General features: G+C 43.2%; 1 protein-coding gene across 1 annotated transcript in view; it reads right to left on the bottom strand.

The window, feature by feature from the left end:
• The window catches only part of LOC129109274 (nuclear factor of activated T-cells, cytoplasmic 1-like), a 59,523-nt gene extending 43,292 nt beyond the window's left edge, over window positions 1–16,231 (bottom strand). The window contains exons 1-4 of the mRNA XM_054621306.1: window positions 16,050–16,231; window positions 11,720–12,794; window positions 9,825–9,984; window positions 544–746 (exon numbers count right to left, since the gene is read on the bottom strand). Coding sequence (XP_054477281.1) covers window positions 544–746; window positions 9,825–9,984; window positions 11,720–12,794; window positions 16,050–16,164 — 1,553 coding nt within the window. The 5' untranslated portion in view covers window positions 16,165–16,231. The remainder of the gene's footprint in view (window positions 1–543; window positions 747–9,824; window positions 9,985–11,719; window positions 12,795–16,049) is intronic.
• Window positions 16,232–25,567: the final 9,336 nt, after the last annotated feature.

Here is a 25,567-nt window from a genome sequence, read left to right as displayed (position 1 = left end):
TCTGGATCACAATTTTGGGTGTGGAATTCCTTTTAGCAGAGCTTTTACTTCAGTAGTGGTGTTCTAATTAATTTAACTTGCTGGCAAATATTGGCTAAGCCTTATTTAACATCGTACTGGACGACCATGAATCTCTCAGCGATTCATTGCTCTAGTCCGGTTGTTACTTTTTAGGATATTATTTGGGCAAAAAAAAATTCTCCGATGGACTTCCTGGTCAAACATTTATTTTACAACTCCAAGTCCTAAGTCATCTGTGAACTCAGAATGTGGACACTAAGTGCTTATTATTATTTTAAAAAATCATGCATCTTTTGGAGTTAAAACACAGCTCTCAGTTTTGAAGGCCGATTCAGAAGTGTGTGCTGTAAAGTACCTATCATCGGGAATTCTGTCTGTACAGCTAAAGCAAAGAGGAAGGTGCTGAGAGAAAGAAGCGAGTGTGTGTTATTATGGGTGTATTCTAAAGAAGGGGTTACACGTGAAGTATGTGGAAAAGAAAAGATTGATAGGCGACTTGTGAAGGTCTAAGGGGGCACTCACATGGCTCTCATGTTGTTTTCAGGCAGCAGAGGGATCTCCAGAACTTTGGTGTTGGATTGCATGACTTCATGGCTGGCGGTGGAGACGGTTTTGCCAGTGATGCGGTGAACCTGGTAGAAGGCATGTGGTCGCAGGAGGCGGTCGTCTGCGGTCCCAATGAACAGCTGCAGGGTGAGCGGCTCGCTTTCCATGTAGCCATAAAGCTGGCGGGAGAACAAAGGGACCCAGGTGAGAGGCAACATCAGGTTTTTAAGACCTCCATCTCAGGCAACCCCTCATTTAGGAAATAGAGATTGAATGCACATCGCCTACTGATAGTTAAAGGGGCCTTTAATGATAGCTCTGACATGGTAGAGGGGCTGCAAAAATAAGCCCCGTGTCTTTGTTTGTTTTTTGGTTGGGTTGGAGACCCTGTTTACAGTGGTCTTGTAGTCCTTTTTGAGCTAGTTCTGCATTCCTTAAGGGGGGGTTGAAAAAAAGTTTTTGGATGTCTCTGAGATCTCCTCAGTGCGAGACATGGAGGCTGATAAAGAGACTGGCTTTCCAGAACTTCACTGATTTATTCAAAATTGTATTGCTGCTATTAAAAACAAAGAGAAAAGCAGTTGAAAGTGACTCCGTAGAAAGTGACCTTAAACAGACAATAAGTAGACAGGGAAATCATCTCAGCACTGCCTCAAGGTGAGATGCTCACAGTCTAAAAAGTTTAAACTCAATGATACATTGACTGCCAGTACTTTAAAACAATTGGTGTAAATAAAATGTAAATCAAAATGCACGTGTTCAACAATTCTATATTTTCTGTTTTACTTGGACAATTATCTACATATATTTAGAGTCAAATAAATGTGTCTACATAGGTACAGTATTCAAGCAAATTCAGCAAACTTTACACCTAAGTTTAATAACACCAAAACACTTTGTGGGCTAGGCATGCAGACGGGATCCAGCCCTTTACCTTTGGGCAGTTATGAACATGCATTATGATTTCCATTAAAGCTCAGAGACTGCGTCCCACTGTGATGAAAGAGACTCCTGTATCAGAACCACCACTTCAAACAACTACCACTTCCTCTTGAAGCCCTCCATTAGCTGCTACCGCTCAAGTAATAAAAAGATCAAATCTTTTTTAAAAAGAGAAGAAAAGCTTCATAGCTGTGTGTAGTTTGAAAAGCACTGTTGACTTTTTAGGGTCAACGCCACTTCAAATATTGAGTGCCACTGCCAATTTACAATCAGCATGCCTGGATAATTTTCTGACAGTGTCTAAAGTAACATTATTTGATGGTTTAACCAAGTGTATAATGGCTCAAAAGATGGGGCAGTGTTGCGAATTCCATAAGTGTGGTGAAGGACAAATGATACCTTGTGAGTGATTTGTGACCAGAATCATTTTCAACCAAATGTGGATTTCTTACACTGCAGACCTCCCAGGATTAGCTTGCTCTATGCAGTGCACAGTGGTCATATGGTCAAATGTGCGGATGTGTTGGTTGGACTTAAAAATCTCTTCAAATCCAAAAGGAAAACTGCAAAATCCATCTGGTTCAAACCGAGAAAAAATCTGAGAGGAACCTCTTTGGATCCGCCCAGGTGGCCACTTGACCGCATATGACATTTACTATGAGGGATCACTTACAGTAGACCAGGGCTCACCAAGTCATGGCCATCTAAAAGAAATCGCACAAATTGGTCAATTACCTCAGCGCACACCAGCGCATCGCTTCTGACCAATTTTCTTCCAACTCCATCCGAGTGAAAACAGTGGTAGCATCGGATGGAATAAAAGACCCCTGTTGTTTATCTAAGACACTGAGTCATATAACAAAATACAGACCACATGTAACCTATGACTTAATCTGATTAATGGGTTTATAATCACCTTTGTGAGGGCGGTCAGAGACTGGGTTGTGAGGAAGAGGTAGGTCGGTGGAGGACTGGAGAGCTACGTCATTAATAGTCTGTGGAAATTAGTAGTGCAGTGTCATGGACACCTAATGTCTTTGGTTTGAGAACTAATTCGTCTGGATACTGTGTTAAACGTTGTCTGCCCTGATAATAAACATCACGATTAAACGCCTTTGGTTTCTACTTGTTGACAGGTCTTTTGGATTTGGGACAAGACAGATGATGAGTTCTTTTTCTTCCAAGTAGAACAATTTTCAGTATTAATTATGTTAAATGAAAATAGGATATGACTAGGCAGCGGAGTTGAGCATATATCCATATGTCTAAATACACTCAGCAGCCAGTGGTTATCATGCTTTCCTTTGATTCCGATATCAAGGAAGTGCAAACGGAGTAGTAAAGCAAAAGCCGTCGTTCATCTCCAGTTACAACCATCCTATTTTTCTCTTCAGCTCCACATAGTGTCTCTAGCAGCTGTCTTGACCCGCAAGCTAGTCACACATGCTAGTCATCAGTGAGTTAGGCCGAGGTCAGGGGCTTCTTGAAGTCTTGGCATCCCAAGGGACCACTTCATCTATGTGGTGATCTCACCGGCAGACCCCGCTCTGCTTGTTATATTTTACTTATGGTGTCACCAGTGGTAATTATCCATAGCCACACATGCTACCAGTTACTCTTGTATTGACTCGTGAGAGCGCTACGGTGGAGCATGAGGTACAAATCTGAGACGCCGGAGTGGTAAATTGCATGACGTTTCCCTTATGATTTAATAAAACGCAGGCAGCCGCGCTACAGAGCCGTGTCGTCTGTCACTTGTGCCTCAGTAGACTTCTCTGGATGTCTCGGTGACCTCCAACCATTACCTCAGCTGCCACGTGGCTGTGAGGAGGCCCACAAGAGAGGCAGGAGGTTGGGGAGGGGGGGTGTCTTTATCCCTTCACTCGTCTTGCGGTAGCCGAGATGACGGTGGCGTCCACGCTCAAAGCCGTAGTGACCTCATGGAGGAGAGGAAGTGATTAATGAGGTCAGGTAGTCCTCATGGTGACGCTGGTCTTCCCAGCAGCAAAGGAAGGCGGTCTAGTCCCCCCTGGGCGACCTCCCTCGATTCCTTTACCATATGTGCTCCTCTGACCCTCTCCCTAAGACCCCCCCATTTGCTTCTGTGATGCTCCCTAAAATGCACACCACAAGCAGAGCGCAAAACTTACTTCTTCATTTTATTCTCAAAGGGGGAATAAGATGGAAAAAGGTCGAGATAATGTCGTAAACCTTAAGTGTGGGCTGACAACAGAGGCACACACACACACACACACACACACACACACACACACACACACACACACACACACACACACACACACACACACACACACACACACACACAGGCACACACACACCTGTGACCTCAGCTTTGTATTTGTGTCTTAAGCAGCCTGTGAGGTTGGACCAGAGCACAGCTAATTTCGACCAGATGAGCTTTGCGAGCTGTGACTGCAGCCTATATGGCACGCGCGCTGTATATTTATTTTGAGATAATCTAAACCGAGTTTGAATCCAGGCTTGATTTGCAGCTGCTTCAGGGTGCCAACTTCTGCCACTGTGTCAGCTAGAACCATTTACACCTCCCACCGCAGGCCGGCTCTTCACGAGCCATTTCTGATAGCTGAGGCTCAAGTAAAACATTGTGGATATGGCAGATGATGCATTAATTGCGTAATTGTAAGCAGCTGTATTGTCTGGGTCAGTTGTAATGATGTAGACGGGGTGTGGAGCTGAGAAAAGTGAGAGGTGAGTGCATCCCATGCACTTTCCACTATTCATCTCCCAGTGCCTTTGGGCCATTACAGACCCATCATCTGTATCCAAAGTTACAGCCCTTGGGATACAGCCTCAAAAGTTGTTTTTTTTACTTTATTTATTGGTTTTGCTTTACTCACTAAAAATCAGTTGTGATGAAATGATATATATATATATATTTTTTTTTACCATAGCACATTTTATCCTTTAGTTTCTTTAGTAATAGTGATTGTCTCAATGCTGCATACACCTGGCCTCAGTAGTTCGACTTGATTTGAACAAGCACTGTTTAATAATGACTTTAGAGGTGTCTGGCTAGAGATTGAGTGTGAATAAACTCTACAGGCCTGCAGTGGGCTGCCTTCTATCCCTCCGCAGTGATTTCATCACTGCCTTCTAGAAATGTCATGACTCGTAGAGGTCCACGTGGCGCAGAGAATTTGGATGAGAGGAGAAGCAGGAGACGACTGGAAGAGGCAGAGGAGGGGTGGGGAGCCGACTGAAGCCGGGAAGGAGAAATACAACAGCAGATTCGGGCCTTTTCCCATTATCACGCTCCCCTCTCTCTGCGAAGTGCTGACAGTCCCACAGCCAGCCTTTGCTGTATCCAATTAAATGTACACTCGTCCAAGTTGTCTCTCCTTCCAGACTTTACTCCATCACCCTCCTGCCCCGCTAATGTCTCCAGTCCCTCGTATTCAAGGCATAAGGCAACATATGCAATCCTTTAATCCATAGCGCCGAAAGCTGCTCCTTTTTATATGCAACCATACAGCTAAAGTTTTTGTTGAAGTGAGCACTTTGGTGTTATGTCATTGAGGGCATAGTTTCAAGCTCTACCCCATGTCTAGACCAGCGAGGGTCCAAATTCCACATAAAAAAGAATGTCTATGTTACCAGCAGAGCCTGCCATAAGAAGTATCACCCATACCTACAGAGAATTTTAGTAACATGATGCATGGATGACGTCTGTGCCCCCCAACAGCACCACTACCCACTAGTGTCTTAACCCATAAATCTGTGGGCTGTCTGGTTATCACCTCAAACCAGTGAAAACGATGCACATTTCACTCCATTTTTTTTCCAGTTGCTATTAACTGGTAATTAGTGGTAGCCCAATACCAGTGTGAGGGAAGCCCCGCAGATGGAGAACCACAATTTAAGAGTGGCATAAATACCCCTTTGGGCAACAAATAACAGCCCTGACTAAGCTCTAACAGCACTACAGGGTACGTCGAGGCTTTTGAATATCAAACAAGAGGCGGCAGTAGATTTAATGAGCAATTAGCAGCTACAGTATAGGAAGCTGCAGATCTGTTTTTTTTTTTTTTTTTTTTTTTTTTTTTTTTTTCATCAAGACATTACGCAGCCCAGCAAGCGCCAGATCCCAAGGTGAAGCCGCACATGCTAAGGACCGAGCACATGTTTGCCAAGGTCTTTCATGTTGCCGTGGCGGAAACATACTGCAAATTTGATGTGCATTACATACAGTTGCAGAGGAAGGGAGATGGGTATTAAGTCACGCACACGTTAATAGGGATGATGGCCACATCCTGTTGAAATTACACCGTGTCTGTTGCTGCTTTAGACTTAATGAGAGACTGAGTTTGTGTGTGTGTGTGTGTGTGTGTGTGTGTGTGTGTGTGTGTGTGTGTGTGTTGTGTGTGTGTGTGTGTGTGTGTGTGTGTGTGTGTGTGTGCGTGAGGGGGAAAGCCCTATAGGCCAGTCATTATCCTATATGAACGAGCCATATGCAGGACTTTGCTGCGCGCTGTGGGATAGGTTTAATACTCCACAGGTGTTGCTGTCTGCTGTTACTAGAGGTCTGGCGGATGTCTTTGTGTTTCCTGATGGAGGGTGAACCAGAAAGCCTTTCCAACGTCTTCAGCTGAACCCACATTTCAGATCAGAGCCGGGTCACGTCCTCGGTCACTATATTCTAAATGAAAAAATTATTCGGCACATTTCCACCTTTTACCGCAATGTTCTCTTCTGGGAAAAAAAACCATCAATCAATGTCGTGGTTAAATTCTGAGTGAAGGTAGACTAGGTTGTTGTTTTCTTATCCTGAGCAGGGCTTTGAAAGTCATCCTGTGGACCTTTGGCATAGCTGTGGTGAGAGAAAGGAGAGTCTGGAACTGTGTGAGAAGAGAGGAGTAGCCTAGATCCCCTTAATGGCGCTGTGGTCTGCTGCAGTAAATAAAGTGGAAAAGCAGCCGCGGGGGTCACAAAGTAGACCAATCGGGAGAGAGGAGGTTAAAAAGGCTGCGGATATGGAGGAGGAGGAGGGCAAGGGCAGGATAAATGATGGAGATTTGGGACAGGAAGCGCAGAGAGACGGCTCAAGCAGCAGAGGGGTAATGACTCGAGGTGACCCATGATCCAGAGGTTTTCATCGGTGTGTGGCTGACGAACAGACACTCCATTCTCCTCGCCCCACAGTGGATGCGTGGGATGTGGTGCGGTTCATCTGCTGCAGCTCAGGGTGATGTCAGACCTTACAGATGCTAAACTTTCCCGAGTTGTAGTGAAGAAAACACCTCAGCTTGTTATTGAGTAGCAAGACAACAGCAGTAATTGAGCAGTTGGGCGTCTTGGCTTGATTATCTGTCAGTTGCTGTCGCTCCGGGGGGAACTGTAAACTGTAGTAACAATGTGTCCCTTCATGTTTTTCATCTTGCTGTATTTTCCTCCGCTGTTGCTTTCCAACACACATGTCACCATCACTCATAGCGCACATGTCTGATCATCCATGAGCTTAAAAAAAACAACCCAAAACAACAGAGCTATGGATGACTGGGCTTCAACCTAGGGAGGCCTGCTGGTGTGGGTTTGGGAGATGGTTGAAGGATGAGCGGATCACAAGGAGTGACATCCTCAGGCCCTCCAGGGAGGGAGGGAGGGAGGGAGGCACCGGTGCATGGAAAGGAGAGGTGGCGTCTGATGGGTGCTGGGATTCTGACTCCTATCCACCCCCACCGCTGCTATGCTCAGCCAACCTCGGTGCCACCGAGGCCCTAATCAGCAGGATGCAGAGCATCTCCAGGGGGCAGCCCAGCCAGGCCCCAGCTGCACAGTGACTCCCTCTGCCCCTCTCTCTCTCTCTCTCTCTCTCTCTCTACTCACTCCAGTCTTAAACACAAACACACACTTCCTTCGCCGCATCCTACACCCGTGTCCCTGTGTCATTATTGACTCATTCTCCTTGACTGCACCTTACCCATCCATCGCCTGCCACCCATTACCACAGGGCACTGGGGACTACAGCGTGCTCTATCCTCCACGACAACGCAATTTCACTCAACGCTACAACAAAGACTAAGAGGGGCGGCTGTGGCGCAGTGGAGAGCAGGGTTGTTCTCCATTCAGAGGATCGGCGGTTCGATACCCGGCCTCGGCAGTCGATGTGTCCTTGAGCAAGACACTTAACCCCAAGTTGCTCCAGAAAGGCTGTGCCATCGGTGTGGACTGGATGTTGTATGAATGTTAGTTAGAGTCTGATGGGCAGGTAGCACCTTGCATGGTAGCCCTGTCATCAGTGTGTGAATGGGTGAATGATATGTAATATAAGCTTTGAGCTACTGATTGTAAGTCGCTTTGGATAAAAGCGTCTGCTAAATGACTGTAATGTAATGTAATGTAAGAGAGCGACAGAGAGTCAGGCAGTCAGATTTATGATTTGCACTCCAAACTGTGCAAAAACTCCCTGAAGATACGGCACATGCTCTTCTTCTTTTTCTACTGTATACCCTCTAGCATGTACACATGATTGTGCAATCATTGTAGATTTATCTTTCTACCAGCTGCCATGCTGCCAGTGGTTTTAGCTGTTATGAAACCCTCAAGATATTTCGATTGACTGCACATGCAGTATCAGACGCATAAATCACTCCTCACCAAAAAATAATAGTAAAGTGTTAGCTATGCGAGTATGGGGAAGGTGGGATGGTAAAGCAGCTGTTATCATATTTTCTCCATGACTATTCACCAATAACTGGACAACATAGTAAGACTTGAAAACATCTTTGCAAAGTTGGCAATAAATTGGTGTCTGTGTTGTATGAAATTAACAACACAGGCCATCGATGTACATGTGGACTACAGGGTATATGCAAAGACACACATGATGCTTACTCATGACTTATGTTTTCTCCAGTCCCCAGAATGAGTCAGAAAGTGGAGTGAACTAAATCAAAACCAGCCTCACCTGCTACAGCTGTGCATGGTAAGCTGAGACTGTTTAGCCTCATAGGGGAGGTGCGAGGGGCAAGATGTTGATTCACCCGCATGTGGACTTACAAAGGTTTGTAATGAAAGGGAATAATTACCTGTATCCACAGAGACAGGCCTGTTTATAAAGCCACGTCAGCCAACAGCTGTCAAGTGTGCTTGACACCGAGCAGACCGGGATGTGCTGACAACATCTATTTACAAATAGCTATGGTAATGCTAAGTGTGTGACAAGGACGGACCACCTACCTGAAAGTGTGGGGTGCAGAGTCTGCTTTGGCCCCATGATAAAATACAACATCTGCGACCTTAAATCCTTAAATCTAATCTGCAACAAAATCCACATCAATAAATGCCCCAGTATATTATTAAATTGGATGCAGTTCCATTTTTGAATTGACGACATCAAAGGGTAAATTGAAGCTCAACCTTTAGGACACACACACCGCTAGATCCCCACCTTAAGTAAACCAAGATGTCAGCGAAGGGTGATGACAGTGTAGCAGAGAAAAGGTGCTCTGTGCTGTGCTGCTGTGGTGAGGCTGACGTGTTCTCTTTGCGTGTTCGCCAAGCACAATAGTGAGAGGCGATGGTCCTGCTCTATACTAATTGAGTCAGCATGCACTGCTGCTGGTCAGGGCGACCTTTTGCAGCAGTAGATTGACTCCCGGCTTCAGGGAACATTAAGAAAACGGCATACATGTAGATAGAGAAACATATGGACAGTAGTGTGTGTATGCACACTTATTCAGCCAAAAGTTACAGAAACAGATTCAGGGTGTTTCAGATCAGCTTAATTTGACTGACACGTTTGCAACGCTAATAATTGAATGACATGTTGAACATTCTGTATGTTTTTAACGTCACTTACTTCTAATCTTCTGATGCAAACTTTAATAGATGAAAACAGCTGTATATTACTAATATTTATTGGTCACATTTTAATTTTGCAGAATGAGCTGTAAGAATTTACTAGATAACATTGGTTGAAAAGGCAAATCACATCATTCAGAAATAAAGTAAAACTGACCACTCAAAACTGATTTAAAGAAAAAAAGAAAGAGAATGTCACTGTCTAGACTAATGAAAGAAAGATCAGGGCTGCTCAGACTTTGCTCAGAGACTACATGCTGTAATAAGGTCAGCAACAGCCAAACTTCCATGTCAATAGCTTGTTTCTGGACAGAAAAAAAGCTCCATTAATCAGTCATAAACGCACCTCTCTACCTGTTACCACATATGCTGTAATGACAATTTAATTAAACACAAAGCTAACCTTGTCTCTGCTAAACACGAGTGTGTACAGTGAATCTACAAACCATCTGCTGGCTTACACAGTGACATACCTGTACTACAGGGTGACTACCACACAGCGCCTTCACCGCCCCTCGGCTGCCTTCGGTCTCATAGTGGGCCCGGTGGTGGGACTTTGGCTGCACCTCGATCTGTAGGTTGTACGGGCCGGAGCAGGACGGGAGCTGCCAGTCAAGAGATGGCAGAGATGGACTGCAATAACATGACACAATTATATTAGGATAAAATAACAATGCACAAACTTTATGTTTCCTATTCTAAAGGTGATTGATACTACAGTGAATTAACTTTTATGGGAAAGATTGACACTTTCTGTGCTAAACACTTGAAAAACAGGAAGTTCTGTGAGATGTATTTCCAGGTTGCTTAGAATAAAAAAAATGTTTTTTTTAGGCTTTATTTTCCCTCAAATAATTTTTTTATATTCTTAAAACAGTAGTCACATTGGACTTGCATTTATTTTCCACGGTTCCATCACTGGAATCACAAAGTTCAAAACTTGCTTTAAATTAGCCAGAAATTAGGACATTTAAGTGTAATCCAACTGCCTTGATCCTTCTCTGTTTCATCATGGCCTGTAATCTAATCAATTGAAGTCATTTGTTGATGTAATTCTTTGGCCCTTTTAATGAAAAATAAGCAAGGGCCGAATGTGCCCTGGTTGGAGAGCAGTGTGTTTTGTATTATGGTGTGACAGATGGGAGTTAAGAAAGTGACAGTTGGAGGAAATACATCTCTAGGGCACAAAAACAAATCTCACACAAAATGGATATCAGCCTGTGCTTTGATACAATTATCAATTCCAAATTGATAGCTATATAATCCTAAAGAACAGCCACAGTCGTTTTAAGACAATGGATGGAGTTATAATGTGTAATAAGGTCAGCAGCACACCCTGCATTATATCTCTTTCTCAGAGCTGCAGCTGGCTCCCTTAACATCATTGTTCTCGAGATGGAGAGCCAGAGCTTCCCATGTGAACAACGTGGAGATATCTTAACCAAAACAAACATGTGCAAGACAATATTTCGCTATGCCGGATGCCTGGTAAACGCAAAGCCCTGACCCGAAGGGGTGGCTCAACTGAAAACAATCTCTGGCATCTTTGTGGAACTTGCGGGCTGTTTGTTGACCCAAACTGAACTGATTTCCCCCCGCGGGGCTTTATCTGCCCAGTCAGGGTATGACATCAGGTTAGCCACACAGAAAGAGATGGGCTGATGGCGCGACAGACCACAGCAGCAAGCCGGCTGATTAACCCAAAGACTGCTTCCCCTTCAGTCAGGCCTGTCACCATTACTTCCTGTTGCTCACTATCTTAATCAAACACTTGATTTCCGCCAGGAGGCTGTGTTATTGGCTTGGGAAAAATGCCACGATGGACACAATTGAAAATGAAAAAGCTTGTTTTGCTCAAAAAGTCAAAATCAATGATATAGTTGAGTGCATACTTGTGTGTATTTGTGTGATTGTGTCTATATGAGTTTCTGTGTTTGTGTGAGAGTTGCTATAGCAACGGTGCCACACACATGCCCGGCAAGTCCACCCTGTGAAATATGATTTATGAAATAGTTTTGATCTTCAAAGAGAACTCCTTTGGAAGTGAAGGGCATGCAACTTCTGGATTTCTTCCTTTTGATATGGCCTTTGAAGATTCAAAACTAAAACTCAAGTCTTGTCCTTGCAATAAATTAACAACACCAAATGTAAAAAACGAAAATGCGAAAACGGGGCAAAGTAATGGCATTACTGGATGAATTGTTTTTCCTTTGCACACAAATTTTAAAGGTATTCCTTAGGCAGAATGTGTTTGTTTTCTCAATGCAACTTAGAGACAAAACTAATGGGTTGGTTTTCATGCTGACTGGATGGATTTGTATGCTTAAACGTTACAGTAATACTGAATGGCTGGACCGGCTCCACCTACCTGAGGTAAGGCTTGGGTTTAGACCAGGAGTATGGATGCTGGGGCACATCCAGGAACCCTCCACAGTAGCTCTCCTTCTTGAGGGCCAGACGGGAGGGGTAGTCCTCATGGCAGAGCTCCCCATCGGGGTCCACCTTCAGGCCCATGGAGTGGTCCAGCATGGTCTTCCGCGTCTTGATTGGGATTCCCTCCCCCATGTCTATCACTCCATCTGTGGTTAAAGCGTTGATGGCGGCCACGATGGCGGAGTTGGTGTACTGGTTGGTTGTGTTGGCCTGCCAGTTCTCATCTGTAACGCTGACCCTGGGGGAGCCATGTGGGGATGGGATGGGCGACTGGTTGGGCGAGCAGGATGTCTGACGGTAGGTAGTGCCATTTAGGCTGTACTTTCTCTTCCCCATGACACCACCGTTGACTCCACCGCCTCCACTGCAGGAGGGGGAGTTAGGCCTGGAGCCACGAGGTTGTGCCGGCCAGCCTTCCTCGGCCACGGCTCCTATCTGGGGGGAGGTGGAGGGCGAATTGTGAGGGGAAGCTACAGGACCGCTGGCATGTGGGAAAGACATGAGCGAAGATGAGCCTTTGGGAGAAACGCAGGGAGACTGCCAGGGAGAGTTCTGTGGGGAGTTGTCGTAGTTGTAGAAGCCAGACTCGTAAGAGGACGCCTCTGAGTTACAGCTGCGTGAGGAAATGCTACTCGCGGGGCTGAGGCAGCTGGGGTCACGGTAGCCGTCGGCATTGGGCAGCGTCAGCGTCACGATGGAGTTGACGCCGCGCTTGATGATGTGGTCTTCACTGCTGCTCTCTTCTACCTCGTCCTCGGGATACTGGCTGTAGGCAGTGATCTCAATACGGGGGCTTTCCAAAGCCGGGGCCCCATTGGGTCTCAGGCCGTGGGGCAGGTAATAGCCTGATGCTACATGGTTATCATTTTGGAGGCTGTAACCTGTCTGGTGGCAAGAGGAAACTGAGATGACTGGGCTGGTCTGTAAAGTGTGGTACTGGCTTGCCAGACAGGGGTTGCCCATTCCCAGTGGAAGGGACAAGCTGACATTTGGTGTGTAGCTGTATGCATCTAAAAAAAAAAAGAAAGCATATTGTAAGTATATGAAAGTATAGTATATGACAACAAACCACTGCAAAAGCTCGGAACCATTACATTATGGTGGTAATTAACTATGATTGCATTTTAGAACAATACCCCTACACAAATCTTACCAATGGGTCCCGCAGCGAATGACTGCCTCCTGCTGTATAAACATCTGGAGAAGCTTAGCAATCATCTCTGAGCATTTACTGTATGTGGTTGCTGTGTAGTTGCAAGTTGCACAGCCAGTCTGTTTGTTTGATCAGTTCATCTAAGGCTCTATTTGGCACTCCCTGCTGTCATATGTGCTCTACACAAATTCCTCCAGCAGCGCTGATGGATGCCTTATTTGATTGATTGCATCACTCACTGAGTGAATTAGGCCCTCCCCTGTGGAAAACTGACAGCACTCTCGCATCGCTCTGAGCTTGTGATTAAGTCGAGGAGAGTTTGCTGCAGCGTTGCACACAGATGCGCCGTGGTACACACACAAACAAAGGGCACGCACAGGCAAGCGCACAAGGAGATCACTGGCAGACAAGTGCAATGTCATACAAACTCAGTCAGTGTAAGTACATGTAGCCTAGCAGGTACGCCACTTTGGTTAGCCTTGTAGCGGCCGGCTACTGCGTCAAAGGTTGTAAACCTCATGTCAGCCTTTCTTTCATTGAGAATTACAATAAGGGTAAAAAGTGGTCAAAGAATGACAACTATTCAGTCTGAACCCCAGTGAAGGGCTTTCCCCTTGATGCAGCGCTGTATTAGTCAACCACAATGCTATGCATCACATGAAATGATGAATCTGTCACACACCACATAATGTGTGGGTAGGAAGTCTAAAATTAGTTTCTGATCTATATTTTCAGAGGTGATTAGGCGCGGTGCATAAGACAAGCTCAATATACCACAAGATCAGTGAGGCCCAGGACACTTTTGATGTGAGGCCATCACTTTTAAAAAAAAACATTATCACAAAACAGAGAATGTCAAAATGAAATTCCAATAAGGCTTTTGTTTGGCTAAATACAGTCCCTTTTACAGTTTTTTTTTTTTTTTTTTTTTAACATAGCATAAAATTTCTGATCCCAATACACAATAGGGCCCTTGCACTGTGCAATATAAATTACATTTAATAGAGAAAAGACCCCCTCCACTGTACCCACCTCTCTCAGGTTCATTCTGGACACCTTGGCTGTACTCAAACACATGGCTGAAATCAAACTCTTGCTCTTCATTCTGGAAACTCATCTCCGCCCAAGTGATTATACACTAAGTTTTAACATAAAAACTAGCGCATGCCTTCAGCTCAGTCTCCTCTGATGCTCTTCTCCTCTGATCTACCCTCTTTTAGTACTGCACAGATGATAATGCCCTGCCCACTCCACCCTGTGGGACACACCTCCTTACTTCAGGCCTGACTGACTTTACTTGAGAGAAGCAGTTGTTATTCTTTTTTTCCCTTTGAATGTATGCGCTATCAGTGCGCTACGCCGCAGCATACTTGACTTCTTCTACCACCCACTCAAACACGCACCGGGGCTTCCACTCCTGTGCGCTGCATGATCTTGAAACTTGGCTTTTTTCCGGGTCACACGCGTCACATCTGCTGAACTAACAAAATTATAGCACATCATAATTTGCGGGGAGAAACAAATAAAAAGAAAAAAAATGAGTCACCCATGTGCTCAAGGCAGAGCTGCTGCAATTGTGTGCAGTGCATTCTAAAACGCAGTGTAAACGGAGTTAATTTGAAAACACTGACTATCACGTGGATTATAGAGTGCTCGTTCTATCCCCCACAATTTTTCCCAATTATGCTATCACGATCAAAACACTCTCTCCCCACAACCAAACCAGCATGACTAAAGAATGGATGGGTTCATCCACAGGGGTTGTGGTCTAGGCCAGGCTCAGACTGAAGGGACCTCAGGGAGAGATAGGTGGTCGCCCACAGAAGTCATCTGCAGCCTCTGGAACTGAGAACCCAGGGGCCACTTATCACACATGGCTGACTATGGGCTATGGCAAAACACCAGTAGTGTGTGTGTGTGTGTGTGTGTGTGTGTGTGTGTGTGTGTGTGTGTGTGTGTGTGTGTGTGTGTGTGTGTGTGTGTGTATGGTTGCATCTGCGTGTCTATGCGTCTGAGTTTATGTATATGTGTGATAATAAAGCGCTGAAGCTGCACGTGGTTAAGCACGTCTCATTGTCAAGCAAGCTACCCGGAATCCCTGAACGCACAGATCTCAGCTTTCTTCTCTCTCTCTCTCTCTCTCTCTCACACACACACACACACACACACACACACACACACACACACGCGTCTGTAACCAATTAGAAGGCTTAGGACTGAGGGACTGAAATGAATATTAATACAGCCCGCACCCGTCTGTCTGAAACCTCAAAGACAAAATGAAATTACCAAAATCCACAAAAAAGCCAGTTACATCAGCGCTGGGAGACGCTGTGAATTATGTCAAGACAGACTATCAATGACTTATGATGTACCAAATCAAATTTTGTTACCATAAAAGCAGAATCAAAGTGACTTCAAAAACAGAAAAAAAGCATTTTCTTCTAATGGCAAACCAAGTCTGAATCATCCTCCTAGCTAAAGTATCTCCAAACAAGGCACAGAAGCTCAAGCAACCCCTGATGTTGCTGTGGTGTGGTTGACCTCTGACCTCGCTGTGCATGGGGAGAATAAAAAATCTCCCTGGTTTTTGATATTGTGCATCAAGAAAAGTATTTGGATCTTGTATTTAGAAGAGTTTAGGTGACAGCAACAGTGTAACCACCATCAACATTCTTTGCCCACAATGAGAAGCACCTGCGGACCCACCTCAGGGTGTGGATGTAACATTGTGTGCTAATTTGATCTTTATGCAGAGCCAATATCAATCCAAACGTATTTGTTGACTTCTTTAAAATAAAAATTAATTCAAAAATGTTTCCTAAAAATGCATTGTTTTAATTTGAAATAATTTATCAAACTGACAAAATAACATTAAAGTTACTCAAGTTTGTACATATCTCTATTTATCGTACGTATTTAAAAAAAAACAAACAAAAAAAAAAAACAGTTAATTTGCAGTTCAGCAAAACTGACTTTTTCCCCCCACTATTAAATCCCCAAATAACCGCAGCACCAGGTAGTAAACACATATTTAAGTCAAAGGTACTTAAAAGCCACGACAGCACATTGATATTTGAGCCGCTGGTTAAAAACGTGACTATACGTTTACCTTCTTCTGCAGACTTCATCTCGGCGGCGAGAGAGGTGAGAAGCTGGAGTCCCCGCTCCGCTGGTGCTCCAAAGCTCAACTTGGAATTGACGCTCAGGCAGAATGTATCCTGCATTCAACAAGCGATGCGCAAACTTTCCCAGTTGGCTTGTGAGACTGCGAACGAGCAACGCCGACGACACTGTTCGCGCACGTGAAATTAACGCATCATTTGCAGCGAAGTCAGTTAGCGGAGCGCGGCGGAGGGATCTGGTACTATTGGTGTCTGGAGAGCGGCTGCTGAGGGGGACCGCGGATGAGGTGAGTGTGACTCTTTTACGGACCCAAATGGAGCTCTATCAAGAGTCTCCCCAGGTCGATGACGCAGGGCGGTTTGTCAGAGGGGCCGGCTCCGGTGCTTATAAAGCTGGAAAACACCCTCCGTCCTCCAGTCAAGTGCGCCGCCCATCCAGGGATGACGCGACCGGCTCCTGCAACCTCCTGGACCGCCCGATGATGTCTTCTGCCCCGGGATCCCATCGGTGGAGGTGGGAGGTGTGTGGTGTGTGTGTGTGTGTGTGTGTGTGTGTGTGTGTGTGTGTGTGTGTGTGTGTGTGTGTATTTCTAAGAGAGAGAGAGAGGGCGACAAAGAGAAAAACAGAGAGAGACCCTGCCCCAAAGTTTATACTCTACAGTCGCAATTTTGTATTCTTTTTAATACTTGATAATACTTGCTCTAAAGTTGCCCTTAGTTCTAATATCCAGTCTTAGATTATTAACTCCATTTCAATTCTAAACTAATTTATAGAAGTCAAAATAAAGGCAAAATGCTCCTAAATTGCTGATTAAACATGTTAATCATATTTGTACCATGAGTTTATTTAAATATTAGTGTCTTTAATTCTGGATTTTTTTTTTTTTTTATGAAAATATATAGTTGCCTTTCTGGAGCTTGCGTTCGCACCGATTCCTCACTCTTCCTCACTCCTCCTCACTCTTCATCAGCAGATGGAGTTTCCCAAGTTGTCGTAGAATTTTTGATGATTAATTGTTGATTTTTGGCTTAGATGTTGACACAGAATTTAAATTTTATGATTGACATTATATGGTTAAATGTCACAAAATTGTCCATCTGAATTATCAATAAATCTGTTTATAATATCAGTATTATTGTTAGTTTGCCTGCTATATAAACTAACCACAGCTCAGTGGCAGCTACTGTATATAATTAGGATACTTTCCGCCCCTGTGTTTTTCTGTAGCTGACCCTGACCTGGGACTTCCCTGCAGAGGAAGGGGAGGAAGAGGGGGGTCTCCTACACCAACAACAGAGTATCATATTGCAGTATACTTCTACTGATATGACTATAATGGCCTTCCTCGTGAGTGTTGCAGATGGTGTTATTATCTCATCACTGACACTATTCAAACATTCAGTGTATCCCCACGATGAAAATCAAAACACGAATGCTATCAAATTCCACTTCCAAACGCGTTTTCCTCGTGTTTGAGGCGAATACGGTTTCACAGATTCGCCCAAAATAACTATCCTGAACCACAGGGAGAGCACAAACACACTGCGTTCCTCATCTCCGCTTTCCACTACTTTGCATCAAGTCAGTCCCCCATGAATCTGTGGGCACAATGCCTCATGCTTTGCCTGTGCTAAGGGAAAATACTGGGGTTCACTTTAGAGTTTATTACCTTAATTGCACTCCTATCACCATTTATCAGAGTAATAGTTCCCATTATATGACTTTGTTGTTATTATCTGGGGTCATAAACTGATAAAACTCATAGGAAAAGTAAGGCCACAACACATGCTGGTGTTGTTAGTTATGGCTGACATGTTTTAGAATTTAAATAACATGCACACATTGTAAAATTAAAATGCCACTCATCTTGGTCTGCCAACTGCTGGGCCTTCCTAATAGGAACACTAAAGCAGTTGGTAGAATAATGAACAGTGTGAGCCTACGTTGATAAATTAAGTTTTAAATTGTAACGATAATGTGTCATTATGGTGCTTGATCGGGCTTTTAAAATTAACAGAGTCTGATGAGTGGTACCGTTGAATGTATGTCTTTTGGCAAGTGCAAAGAACTGAATATAGAGTCTCCATTATGTGTTAGTATGGAAATGATAATGACAAGTAAAATAAATAAATATAAAAAACTCCACATAACAAGTAGAGCAGGAGAATCACAGAGTGCTGGTAGCTGCCATGAGTGCAATTAACAATGGCTTAGACAAGCTACAGTGTAATTCCTTTTGAAAGGAGGCCAGATTTAAACAGAAAAAATGACTCCCGCGAGTCTGAAATGTAGCTGGCAAGCTTGAGGATGATCACACATAATCAGAAGCAGACTGCCTTTCAGGGGGCGGGTGGGCAGGCTGTGGGGCAGGCGTGAGCAGACTGTGCACGGGGGGGGAAAGTAATAGTACGCCTTGTTTTCTTTGCCTACAGTAGCTCGCCGGCGTCGGCTGCGGCTTGGCCGACATGCACGTGTGAGCTCAAAGATGAAGCAGAGGCATCACGTACTTTAGGAGATGAATTATGATACAAACCAGCGGTAGGGGAAAAAAAACTAAACTGAGAACTGATTGGCAGTGTCAGTGGGACGGGCTTGCACAAGTTGTTGAACAACGTTAAAACCCTGTGGTGTGGCACGGTTCAATGGCAGTCTGAAGGCTTATCTTGATGGATTCTGTGCTACTGAGTAAAGTACCATTAGCCGCAGTGTCCGTCAACAATAGTCAGAGCACTTCAGACCGTCTCTGCAGCGACAGACGTCAGGTCATTAAGCAGTTCATTAGAGAGATGTGTGTAATCTAAAAACCCGATGGTGCAATGCTTCTCATAATGTAAGTAGCTCTACCTCTTCCTCAGGATCAGTTCATAAATCTCATTCTAACCACTGTGATTCAATCTCAGGTTCAAAACACTGCTACAGTTTAACTACACATGAGGTAAGTTTTTTTTTTTTTTTATGTGAATAACATCTATAGTGAGACTTCGTTTATTTGCAAAAATACACCCTACAGCGTTGGACACTTCTGTGCTTGCGGGAAACGTCCAAATTGTAACTTAACAGAGGTTCAAATCCAGAGTGTGTCCTAAACAGCAGTGAGTAAGAAAGCTGTGAGGTGTTTTTCCCTTTCTCTTTCCTTGATGCAAAGTCACAACAGATGTGCAAAGCAGCATAAGCATGCTGTGTGTGATACGCTGAAGCTTCTTTATGTGATATCGGAGTATAACATTTAAAAAAACATCTCAGTCTGAATGGCATTTGGAGCCACCACGTTACAAAAGCAGTTTTTAATGTATGTGTTAGACTTTTAAATGAATGCTACTGTTGCAAGTCTCTAGTTATGTCCTTTTCTTTGACATGAATGTTGAAGTTTGTCTTCAGGTCTATCTGATTTGGTTAAATTATTTGATTAGCTCCACATTATCAGTAAAACTTAGGCTTTGAAATTCTAATGCTGCAACATTTTTTTGTCAGAATAGCAGCGTTCTCATAACCTACAACGTGTTTCGATATTAGCATTCCTCAAATATGTGCCTATATTTTCCGAAGTAAAATACATGAGTACTTTCCAGAACACTTGTGATTATAGTGACTGATTCTCTGTCTATGTCTATATACAGAGTGAGAGTCCGAAGTACTTTAATGTAAAAAAGAAAATTGTATTTAGTTATTTAGTCTGCAAACATTATTTTTTTTGATTTATAGCAGCTTAACATATGAAAAATAAAATATGTTCCATATCTATATCTGGACTCTGTAAATTAATAATTTGATTTTGTTTTGATTTTAACAAAGTGCTGTTTTTTAATTAGCAGCTAATCACAATTTACAGTAGAACATCATTAGGCATGTAAAAGATATGCATGTTAATTGTTGATATTTTATTTTGCATTGTTACTTTTTACTCAAGAGCATTTTTACTCTCGTTTAGGTGATTTTTTTAGATTTAGATAAGTCCGTAGTGGTCTTCTACCTCACCTGCACATGTGTTTCATTATCAGCAATGACAGCCATGCTGGAATTCTCTCTGTGTGGGAGTCATCATGGCAATTGTGGTCCTGGAAGACACCAACTGATGTTGCAGGAACAATTACAGAAGTGGTTTAGAGTACTTTTGTCTGTGGACAAAAATTGCATCACAATCGTGCAAGATGCAGTTATGAAACTTTACAGGTGTGTAACTGAGACCAAAATGAAGGTTAAGTTTGAAGATGGGTGTGGCCTGAGCGCCGGAGGCAGGCGTGTAGGAAGCCCCTGGCCCGATTTGACTTCAGGGTAGCTGTGATCCCATCACAAGATGGTCTCTAGTTTATATTTACTATTTCTCTCTCTAACTTTTATTTTTTTAAATGTGCAAATAATAACATAAAAGAAAAAACATAAAAACTCCACACGGGTCCAATTCAGCATCCGGAAAGTATTTACATCTTCCCTGGAAATGACGATTCTAATTTATTGTGCTACTACATCTGGCCCTGTGACAGTGCACGTCCTCAGCAGCCACAACATGTCTGCGGAGGGCATTAGAGGCGTACTACGTCTTGCGCTGAGAATTTATGAGCGGCTTGCTCCTCGCTCGCGTGTTCCACAGAAAATGATCATCGCTCGTGTCTTGTAAACAGACGCATGCTGCTTTTGCATTTGAGCGGATTGAGATGTTGCCGTTGTGTTTTGTTTTGCTCTTTTTTCCTTAGATTCCACTCCATAAAGCAAAGCTATTTGTGACACAAACACATCATATATGTGCATAAATGGAGATCAAGAGTGTCCAATACAGGGCTTACCTGACTCCTGTTTCCTCAAAGTTGTCCTCCTCCTTTCTGATGTTGGTGCCATGCTTCAGCGTGACGATTTGCTGTCAAGGGACGGGAACAGTTCGCCAACAGTTCTGATGATATGATAAATGACAAGAGGAGGTTTTTCAGTAAGTTCTATACTTAATGCCAGTTTCTATAATGCATTTACTACCAGTGGTTTGGCCCAGGAGTCAGGCTACATCTTGGCATGGTCTGAAACAGTTTCTTAGAAATCTATGTTAAAAAAAAGTACATGAAAATTACGAACCAAAAGTTGACAGGTATAAATAATCACATCTAAAACTCTCCAAGCTGTGGGCTTAGTCTTGTCATATTTGTTTGTTCAGGCACCAGGAATGCTGCCATTTGGGGAAAAAAAAAAAGAGCTTGAGGTAGATATTAAAATGGACATGGACACTAACGAGACGCGTAAACCAAAAGACATGGAGCTAACTCCGGGTGAATCCCTGAGATATATAAAATTCAAGGCTGCAAACCCTGAGTTCTTCCCTCAAAGCTGCACAGTTAATCCTCTCCTTTTACAACATATAATTCACGTTTGACATATCCGGGGAAATGTGCACAACTGGCATCTTGAGTTCCCTACCCCGTTATTATCTATTAATTTTTTTCTTTCTTTCTATGAGCCATAACTTGAACCAGGCAGCTTGTTATAGCTGTAAACACTCATTTGTGTGCACTGTGTTGATACAAGTTTTGCCACGCAGACGCGTTGTACCCTTCAGCGTTGTCTGCTGCCACTGCAGCTACAGACGGGATTGCTGCTCATCTCTTTTGATCGCGGCCTAATACAAGCGGCCGACTGTGTCTGTGGTTAATGGAGGCAAGTTGTGAATGGCTGCGGTCGGGGCCCATCCTTTGGCATGAGTGCAGCGCATACGCACGGCCTTACACACTTCCCCACTTCTCCTTTTCCTTTTGTAGCATTCAGACGCATGGAGGCACATACTTGAGCGCTCACAATGGAGAACTGCTTGGAGCTATCTTAGGCATGTCTGGACACTGCTGTATGTTTAGCTGCCGAGATTCCTCTTATGAACAGGAAGTAGAGTACAAGTCTGGCCGGCAGACCGGAGCAGCAGGGCCGTCATCGTCACACGGCCGTTGACTAAGATTCTTTGCTGGCAGAAAAAAGGGAAGGAGCAGTGTGAGTCTGGCACTTTGTCATGGTTGTTTACATGATGTACTTGAGATAGATTTTTGTTTAACGGTCTGGACCCATTGTTGCAGGCTTCTTATAATAAGTGGGACTAATAACACTTAAAACTATTACTACACGCTTTCAGTTGAGATCCTGCAACCGCTTGATCATATAGTCAATTCAAGAGGTGATATAACTTAAAAATATATATATATTATCGGAAAACACTTTGTAAATCCAGAATAATAATAAATGATTATAAAACCATAACACAAGCAAGAAATGACCACGAGAAAAAACTAAATCATAAAAGTAATAAGATAATGCTCTATTGTTTGTTCTTGTCTAGATTCAATAAAGTCCCACAGGTTTGAAATCTGCATATTGTTTTTTTTTTTAACTAATTACCTATTAATGCAAACTGTCAGAGTTGTTTTCTCCTTGACTGTTTTTTGCTGACAGTGTGAGATGCGATAACAGCTCCACCATGGGTACTGTATCTTACCCACATGTGTAGCTAATTCAAAACCTGTGGCCAATAACAGCCTCTATAGGTCAAAGACGTACGACCTATGAGACAATTTTCCTACATCAGTTCTAACACAGATAATTACTCAGGCAAGACATCTGAGGAGGGCCATATTGTCAGTTTCAAACAAAAACAGTGCAATATAAGCTTTTGCTCCCTCCCCCCCATCGAAATGTCTATCCATTCAGTTTTGTTGCAATCCAAGTAATGGTTATTGGAATATGAGGGCGGATGGTTTCATTTTTCTAGCCTATGACTGTCACATCCAGGTCCATTACGGTGATTTAAACCCAAGCATATATGCCAAGGCCATTTTTACTGCAGGGCTCTCCAGCCTGGCTGCTCTACATTAAAACACATTTATATAGTCCAGCACAGACAGGGTCCCGGTTATGCACAGGGGTCACTCACAAATCTGAGCTCAATCTGCCGGCGTCTTGAATCATTTTGTCGACTAAACACTGAGAGGCGATTTGTCACAGGCAGTCATAGTTTCCATTGCTGGTTTATCTAACGACAAGATGACAGGAGGTTTAGTGATGTATATTTTATTTCAAGAAAAAAAAAGCCAAGAACTGGTGTATATGACAAGAATTCACCAAATACGATGATGCATTAACCGTTGAGGATCAAACATTCCCTTCTGCTGCTCCCCAATTCTTAATGACATCATTGATTGGACATAAATATGATCCTTTGACTAAAAGAATCATTTGAAGTAAAAATTTGACATTTTGGGAAATGTGCTTATTCGCTTTCCTGCTGAGAGTGAGATGTTAAGGTTGATACCACTCTTGTGTCTTTTCATTATGAAACTGGAGCCAGAAAGCAGTTATTTTAGCTTAGCTTAGCATGGAGACTAGAAGCAATGGGGAAACAGTTCTCACCTCGCTCTCACCAAAAAATCTGCCTATAGCTAACTAATTACCATGTTGAAATTTGATCGTTTAATCCATACAAAGCCCAAAGGTAAAAGGAGCAGTCATAACCCCTAATGAAACAGAAAATTGTGTTCTTTTTCACTTTGTTTTTAGCAACGAAAAAAAACGTTTTAAGTGAACATTCCCCTAGCTTCAGCTTCATAACGGATATATATTTAAATGATATCAAACATCTCACCTACCTCTCAAGAAGTAAAGTCACCTCATCCTCACTCTGGTCGTATTACTACTAATAACCAGTCAAATCGTGCATCATAGAGGTTTGCATTCACTGTTTACTACATTATGTTCTCCCATAAGGCTTTTTCCTATTTCATTGTTATTAGTACTTGTGTCTAGATGCTGAGGTCGTATGTCTGTGACCTCAAAAATGAAATTTTCCCATCATTATTGACCTGATTGGCATGAAATCCCGCTGCGTGCACTGAATATCCCAAGAGGAGGTCCAAAAAACAGTCAGTTTTGGTGACTCCATGACCTTTCTTTTACTGGCCTCATATCAAGCCAACCTTTCAATTTATATGTCTTTGGTCATAAAAAAACACAATATTTGCTGTGTGCTTTCTTGCTCCCACAAGGAGGAAACCTATGTATTTTCGGTGACCTTTTTCCCAATGCAGCCAACAGGCCAAACTTTAGCCACTCTAAAAGCAGGTTACGGAGTCGTCTATACATTGCAATGATGACTGTGAAAGTAGCAGCTAACTGGTTTGATCTTTAGACCTTGCTGGAGCCCTCTGCTCCAACTGCAGTAACTGAGCATTGTCTTGTTCTTTCTTCCAGACTGTCCACATGTAGTTCCACACGTCCTCTTTAACTTCGCCAGACAAGTAAGACACTCACTCATACAGCAGCAGATTTACAGTACAGGGACAAGTTGAAACAAGATCCCCTCCATCAGGTTAACCGTGCTGCATTCTTTACCACGTTAGTTCAAGTTAGCGATACAGCATTCATGGAAAAGTGTGACAGCAGATTGACAGGAGGAAGATATCAATTAAAGGATAGTGTTCTTCAATGCTGCTGCAGAGATTTGCAGGGCCTTTCATGTACAGAGCCAGAGAAAGCTCAAGGAAGGGTGTAACTGGGACTCTATGACCTGTCCTTGGTGTTGGTATTGACCTGTCATAAAAAGATTAAAAATAGCTCCACCCTGGCTTACAGTGCTGCAGCAAGTCACGCTCTGATCGGCTGACAACGGTTCTGACTGAGGAGCCGAGGAAAATAACCCCTGCTGGACAACTTTTGTGAAGGTGTGGGGGGGTCAACTTAAGGACCAAACCCTGTCTTCTTCCTCTTTTTTTTCTCCCCACTTCCTGCCTCTAGTCCATGCCTTCCTCTTTAACGGCCCCTCTGATGGGATCCCCTCTTCTGTTTCCTGCTGTTTGTGTGAGTTGCCTGGAAACCATGGTAGCTTTCAAGTTGGGAGGGAATTTTTACTGGTGTGACTGGTTGGGAGGGGGGTTGAGAGGTTACAAGGTCAGCATATGGGTTACAGTTTTTATGTTGGCTTTTGATATATGGGCAAAAGTATTGCCGTGTTCCACTAAATTAGTTTGTCCCCCTCTTTGACCTTAAAATAATGTGTAAATCTCATTTTTAAAACACACTATCAAATACGTTCAAGTTTGACAATAAAGAAATTTGAAAATATACAAATTACATATTCATACATTTACATATTTCATATACGTGGTTGCATAACTTATTATTATTATCAACTGTTCCTACTTTACTGAGCTTTTATTTCACTCTATATCACTGCCCTTTCTTTTAATATTTACATTGAGAATATTGCACAAATAAATATTTTGACTGGATATTAGCAAAAGAAAAAAATGTGTATGTGTGTCTGTAACCCCATAATTTAAAAAGGCATCCGCCACAGCACCATTAGAAATTCCAATTATTGTGATGTTAAGAAATAATTTGTTGGCGAACAAAGAACTACAGCTCCCATGAAATTAACGACCATAATAGGTAGTTGTGCCATCGTCACTTGGTTTCGTCAATATACATCATATCTTTAAGGGCCCTCTTATTGTATAATTTTTCTAACTTTTTATCAGTGATTTCTCC

Source organism: Anoplopoma fimbria, chromosome 20 (assembly GCF_027596085.1).
Source record: "Anoplopoma fimbria isolate UVic2021 breed Golden Eagle Sablefish chromosome 20, Afim_UVic_2022, whole genome shotgun sequence".
NCBI classification, from domain to species: Eukaryota; Metazoa; Chordata; class Actinopteri; order Perciformes; family Anoplopomatidae; genus Anoplopoma; species Anoplopoma fimbria.
The sequence above is the reverse complement of the archived record's forward strand: the minus strand, read 5'-3'. Positions and strand labels throughout refer to the sequence as shown.